Source organism: Siniperca chuatsi, linkage group LG10 (genome assembly GCF_020085105.1).
Source record: "Siniperca chuatsi isolate FFG_IHB_CAS linkage group LG10, ASM2008510v1, whole genome shotgun sequence".
Taxonomy (NCBI): Eukaryota; Metazoa; Chordata; class Actinopteri; order Centrarchiformes; family Sinipercidae; genus Siniperca; species Siniperca chuatsi.
In genome coordinates, this window is record NC_058051.1 from 25,225,755 (window position 1) to 25,232,870 (window position 7,116).

Here is a 7,116-nt window from a genome sequence, read left to right on the forward strand (position 1 = left end):
GCTGTGAAAGCTTTCCCAAATGTCACAGGAATAGCAAGAATCTTAATGTTATGATGTGTGGTCCTGATTGTCGCACAAGAGACAAGACATTTTCAAATTCTACACTCCTGAATCTATGCAAAACCAGAGAATCCAAAGCTGTTAATTTGCCCTTTCACACAGGCTGAAGTGTTTTAAATTATGTCTGCTAGTGGCAAAAAAAGGTCTGCTTCATAATTAGTGCCATTTCAGTTCAGTGACCAATCACTGCAGTGGATGATGTGTTGAATTGCAGGCTACCTCCTCTGTTCTTTGAATAATTACAGGGTTTATGGCTACAGCCATGGTCACAGTGGTTGACATGACATTCTGGGCTTGGATGGGGAGGTGGAATTGATTTTTAAGTTGGTGGCTGTATAAGGCAGTGTGTTGCAGACTGGATATAATGGTGTGTGATGTGAAAGAGAGGGAGGGGTGCACTGGGAACATAGCGAAGGAGAGCGAGAGAGAGAGAGACATATGTGGACCACTAGAGCGGCTCTGGAGAAGGACTAAGCAGTCATCTGTGTTCCTTGGTTGATTGCACCTGAGTGCTGCTACCGTGCCATAGTGAATGCTACCTTCTGCAAATGATGGTAAGCTGCCCATTTTCTATTCTTGAAAATATTTGTTACATATTTACTTACTCTCCCACACTTTTATTTTCTTAACCTGAATCAACTGTGAATGATTTAGCAATTTATTTCTGCTTTATTTCTTTGGCTAAGGGGCTGTACAAAAAATATTTGCTGTAGGGAGGGTTGTCTGACTTTTCTGGGAGAGCAGGGGAGGGTCTTTTATTTGTACTCACCCTAAATTTACATTTCAGCCTTCCCTTGTGAGATCTTTTTTTTTTTTTAAGTATCAAATAGTTGCAAATGATGGCTTTAGTGTGCGCAGTGAGTCATTAAGGTGCACTTTATCATTTGCAGAGGACAACAATCCTGTCACAGTTTTAGGGCTTTACTTTTTCCTTCATAGTCAACAAGCAACTACCAGCAGTCGTTCCCCCCTTCACTTTAGTCTGCATCATAATTTAAAGTTGAAAAAAAGGTTTAAATGTGTCATATAATGTTGGCCTATATTAAGATTCAAGTTTAGCCTTTTATTTAGTATCTCTTTATTCTAAAATAGAGAGTGGCTGGAATATTCATAATTTTAATGTGTACACTGGCAGCGGTTGTGAAAACCAGTATTTCATTAATATGTTAAACCTGCAATAACTAACTTTTCTGGCCACTTGGTGGCAGCGGAAACAAGTTGTGAACACAACATTAACATTAACTTTTAAGTTGATATGGAGAACTTTATCATATTAATAATCAGTTTGCTTATTTACACATACGGGCAGTTACAGAGCAACATGATCATTCATATGAAATCATTTTTCAGGTCACCTGGCGAATAGTCCAATATTCTCTCTCTTTTAGCTCTGTTTTTGATCTCTACCAGCTCTTTAAGGAAACATCTGGCGCTTTAGCTGCTAAATGCTCCACTATGTTCACCAACTGCTGGTAGCGTACAGTGGGTTTTTAGAGCTTTTGTGCTGAAAATGGCTGCTTGCTGTGGCCGAAAATGACGCTATGAGAGCAGTGAGAGTGAACCAAAACAGTAAAGTTGCAGCCAGACAGCTAAACAATGAGCTGGAACTCACTATAAAGCTTTGTGAAGTCGAGGGGAGCTGCCGATTCAGGTGATAATCCTCTGTAGGTTAATCACTATGAGCGACACCTCTCACATTGTTTTCACAGTCACTTGATACATTGTTACTATAAAAATATCGATTATAGCTGCTTCATCGCTTATATTAGATTGCAACACCCTCGTGTTGCAGCTTTTTTTGGTTTGTTTGTTTCTTTTAAGTGGAGATTGTGAAAAAAATCTTAATAATGCTGGGGAACGTCTTGCTTTTTTCAAAAACCTGAATTATAAAACTCAACCCCCTCCGCCCCCCCAATAATGTCCATACAGTCCCTATCTATTTTTTCTCTCTGTTTCTGTTTTTAGGATTTATGCTTTGTGTCCCTGGAGATCAACTGAATTGTGGCCACAAGACTTGAACACAATGGAGAACAACACAACCATCTTTCAGGATGTCACTCAGGTTGTAAATCTGACAGAAATGCCTCTGAACCCTCTTGAAGAGCAGGTCATAACAATATTTTTGACATTGCTCATCTGTGTAGTTGGGATTGCTGGGAATATCATGGTGGTGCTGGTTGTGCTGCGCACTAAGCACATGGTGACGCCGACTAACTGTTACCTTGTCAGTCTGGCTGTCGCAGACCTCATTGTGCTCCTGGCTGCAGGGCTGCCTAATATCTCTGATGTTATAGCCTTCTGGGTATACGGATACACAGGATGCTTGTGTATAACTTATCTTCAATACCTGGGCATCAACGTGTCGTCTTGCTCCATCACAGCCTTCACCATCGAACGATACATTGCTATTTGTCACTCCATAAAGGCACAATTCATATGCACCGTTTCCCGGGCCAAGAGGATCATAGCTGGAGTCTGGGTCTTTACCTCACTCTACTGCATTATGTGGTTCTTCTTAGTGGACACAAATGAAACCGTCTATACCAACGGAGTGGTGGTCACTTGTGGCTACCGCGTCTCCAGGAGTCTCTACATGCCGATCTATTTCCTGGACTTCACTTTGTTCTATGTGATCCCCCTCACTGTGGCCACTGTGCTGTACGGGCTCATTGCGAGGATTTTGTTCATGAGCCCTCTGCCTTCGCATCTGAACGACGGAGGCGGAGGAGGGTCAGTTCACCAGGGTCACTCCAACAGCACTAACAAGACTAACAAGGGTGCTGTCTCTGCAAGGAAACAGGTACTGGAAAGGCTAGACTGAGACACAGTTTAGAGTATAAAGGAGAATAATCCACCTTTATGAGAAACTATTGAAATCTTATGAATAATTTCTAATTAAGAAATCTCTTTTTTAGCCAGACCTCATTGTAAATGTGGTAAATGTGAAAAAAATAGCTAAGGTCGGGATTTTGTAATTCTTTCATCACGCTAGCGGTGTGGCTCTAGGGATGAAATATCAGTCAGTCGATGCACCACTTTGGTCCAGACCAAAATATCTCAATCTGGTAGGTTTGTCATGAGATCTTGTACAGACGTTCATGGTTCTCAGAGGATGAATCCTACTGACTTTGATGATCTCCTGACTTTTCCTATAGCGCCACCATGAGTATGACATTTGTGATTTTGAGTGAAATGTCGCAACAACTATTGGATGGATTGCCATGAAATTAGGTTCAGACATTCATGTCCCCCTCAGAATGAAATATAATCACTTCCTCTGACCTTTCATCTAGTGCCATGATCAGGTCCAATACTCTGGTTCATGACCAAATACCTGCAAAACTAATGACATTTCCATCAGCTTCAGCCGTACTTTGTGTTTAGTGCTAATTAGCAAATATTAGCATGCTAACATACTAAACAAATGATGGTGAACACGGTAAACATTATACCTCCTAAACATCAGTGCTGGTCGGATGGTCGAACAGCTTTAGAAACCTCCACAACTTTCTGACGCCGGAATTTAGGGGCTGTATGGACAATTTCTATAATTTTCTGAAACCGACATTCACACCCACTTAATGCAGTGATTGGCCAGCTGTGTGGAGGTAAGAAAGTAAGCTTTTTTTCTCACAACTATTTCTCTCACTATATAATAAACATAAGAAACTGACTGAAAATGTGCGTCGTTATCCCCATATTTAAATGATAATCATGTCTCCTCCCCTCTCTATGAAGGTGGCCTTTTCACCCCACCCTCAAGTGTGGTCGTTCAGAACAGCTATAAACACTACACGACACTACAGCACATCGTACAAACTCATTCTTTTCTAGCATAATCTATGCATTGTCACAGGGATCATGTTAGCATACTGACATTAGCATTTAGCACAGATGTCGCTAGGTACAGCCTCACTGAGCCACTAGCATAGCTATAGACTCTTTTTTATTAGACATCTTCTACAACATTGAAATGAGTCATGTCATACAGAGTGCCTGTTAAGACAACTATAATTGTACTTCCTCATTGTCACATAATTACATCACTCTTGTTCCTCGTTTCCTTGATCCTCTGTTTCTTTCTCTGTATCAACAGATAACAAAGATGCTGGCTGTGGTGGTCGTCCTCTTTGCCTTGCTCTGGATGCCTTACCGAACACTGGTTGTTGTCAACTCCTTAATCGACCCGCCTTACCACAACACCTGGTTCCTGCTCTTCTGCCGGATGTGCATCTACACCAACAGTGCCGTCAACCCCATCATTTACAACCTCATGTCTCAGAAGTTTCGTGTCGCGTTTAAAAAGCTCTGCAAGTGCAACTGGCAACACAAGGAGAAGGCTGCAGAGTACAATGTGCCGATGTATTACAGTGTGATGAAGGATTCGTCCCATGAGAGCAATGAACTGGTCACAGAGCAGGAGGAAGGGAGTGGCCAAACCACCAAGAGGTTCACTGAAACAGATGATGATGCAAGCACTTTAAGCATTTCTTAATAAAGGCTTTGATGAGTTTGTTGGGTTCAAAAGGGCAGGCTGTGTGTGTATGATAATTTATTTGTGAAAATCTTTTATTTTAATGTTTAAGATTGCTGTTGTTTCCACTTGTTAGAAAAAGTATTTACTGACGCTGAGATCTGTAGATATTCTTCTTGTTTGCTGTGGTTGTATTTGTGGTGTAGTTGTTGTGGTACTTTTGCTTCAGTATTGTAACAGTGTTGTAAATACAGTACGTGAGTCCAGGCTTTAGTGTACTTCACACTGCTTAGTGGGACATAATGGTATCATAATGTGCGTCACCATTATACAAAAATGTTTTGGAAAGAATTGCCCTCACTATTTTAGTGCACATAAAAAAACATGAAGTAAGAATGACTGGGAAAGAATGTCCAGACTTTATGCTAAATAGTTTTGTCTAGAACTGGTACTGACCTAATCAAATTATCAGCATAATGTGTCTCTTGAGATCAAGTGCACTTGTGCTTTTCATGTGCTCAGGCTGGAGTGTACTGTGTCCTCAGATGCACCCCACTCTTTAACAACACTGATGAACACACAGTCCAGTGTTTTCATGTTTTTTAACACTGTGTCTCCCATTTCAACAAGACAATATTAACAGTACAGACACCAACAACGAGAGAGAGTTTTAACTGTGCCGGCATATGTTTCTGACTGTGGCCATTCAATGCATCACATCACGTACCTGCAGCTACCAAGCTTTTTTGATATTTAATCAAAATTATTCATTAGTGTACCTCATTTAGGTGGAGCCAAAGAACCCTATTTCGTTAGAGGGCAAAGTAAGCTAATTGTTATAAAATATGAACAAATAATCAAAATATAAATGATTATTTAATTTAATTATTTAATGGTAATGGAATTTTTTGCCACGCGAGTGACAACTGTAATGTCAGCCTGCCGGTTGGTCCACCAGTTTGGTGGAAATAGACCTACCTCACCTCAACAACTGTTGGATATACCTGTTAAACATCAGCATGTTAGCATTGTCATTGTAAGCATGTTAGCACGCTGACATTAGCATTTAGCCTCACAGAGCAGCTAGCATGGCTGTAGACTCTTAGTCTTATTCATTCAAAGCATCATAATTATATATCGGTCAACAGGATAGCTAACCAGCTTCTATAGACAGCTGTAGGCTAGCATGGTTTGAATTTGGAAGGTCAGCTAGACTAAACTACATAATTTAAAGCCTATACACAGCCAGGGTCCACCTACACAGGTGTTTTCACTTTTGTTGCCCCATTAGACCTAATCTCAGATCTGTGTGGGCGTGTACAGAGTGGGCTTGACAGCTCCCTCACTCTCCTGTTAGTTTTGTTACACCTGTTAGCGCAGGACCATTTACACCATTTTCATTGTTATTAGATAACAATAGACTTTGGTGGCATTGTGTACTTCCCAGAATAGCTCCAACTAATTTCAACCTGACTTGAGGTATAATCAGCCAGAGTAATTGAAAACACCTGTGTGGGTGTGCAGGGCCTTTAAAATTAAGTGTTTTAAGTCTCAGTAGAAAGAATGTTTTTCTTCATATACCAGCTACCTCCTCTTTTACTCCTTGAATTTGTCACTGGATTTACTGACAGCCATTGAAGCTCTGATAGCAAACAAATCAGTTCCAATTCAAAACATCGGCCAAGTCAGAGAATGAAAATAAAGTTGTCTTTTTTAGCCACTGGAGACATGCAACATATCTGACAGCAAGTGCATTATGGGAAAAATACTGTGACGTTAATTGTTGCCAACAAACTTGCTTTCGCCCTCATCTTACTGCTGTCGTCTTGTGCTGTCGGTCACGTTACTGCATGTCTCTGCATCTCAACATATCCATCCCATGTATGAATCCTTTTCACAATCTGTTCAATATATTTGTCTATTCTATATATTGTACATGTTTGAGCCAGAAGCTGATCTTGTGTTTTTAACATATTTTGTAAACAGGCTTTGTAGTTTCCTGTGGACTGTGGGATTAATTAATATTTCAGCCCGTTATTCATGAGAGTTTTGTGTTGAATTAAAATAAATCTTGACAGTTTTCATCCAGTATTTACTTTAGAAAATGTAATGAATGATTTAATGTAGATTTACATAAACTGAATTGAAACTGTAGCTCTAACACATGTTTGCATACAGCATCGGTACTGTCCCTGAATAGGGAATAACAGATGGATCATTTCAAGGACACACTTGTAATTGTCTTTTGTTCTGATTTTGCATTAATTATCCTAAACATGCCATGTTTGATTGAGCATATCACACCTTTGCTTGTTTTTCTAGTTTCCTGTTGCAGCTCTAAATTATAAAAAAAACTTAAGACTACACCTTAGCATGAAAGTGATATAAATAACAGTCGGAATAACAATAATTAACAAAAGATATGACACTAAAAACATGTGAAGCAGTTGTAGGAGCTAAATGCAGCTTCGCCAACACACCATCACCTGTTTGGCACATGTAGAGTGAGGTTACTGTCATTAATCAACCCTGTCAGTGTTTTCTAATGTGGGAGCCATATTCTCTGTCACGTCAAGAATACT

At 40.1% G+C, this 7,116-nt stretch overlaps 1 protein-coding gene across 1 annotated transcript; it reads left to right on the forward strand.

Annotated features, from left to right (window-relative positions):
- The first annotated feature begins 338 nt into the window (after positions 1–338).
- Positions 339–6,761, forward strand: LOC122883643 (thyrotropin-releasing hormone receptor-like). The gene is made up of 3 exons (XM_044212622.1): positions 339–614; positions 2,026–2,860; positions 4,157–6,761. The coding sequence occupies exons 2-3, from the start codon at positions 2,084–2,086 to the stop codon at positions 4,553–4,555; spliced, it is 1,176 nt and encodes a 391-aa protein (XP_044068557.1). The 5' UTR covers positions 339–614; positions 2,026–2,083; the 3' UTR covers positions 4,556–6,761.
- The last annotated feature ends 355 nt before the right edge of the window (positions 6,762–7,116 follow it).

Coding starts and splice junctions, on each gene's coding strand:
- LOC122883643 (XM_044212622.1), top strand. CDS start 2,084: ATGGAGAACAACACAACCATCTTTCAGGATGTCACTCAGGTTGTAAAT. Junction 2,861..4,156: donor CTGTCTCTGCAAGGAAACAG/GTACTGGAAAGG, acceptor CTGTATCAACAG/ATAACAAAGATGCTGGCTGT.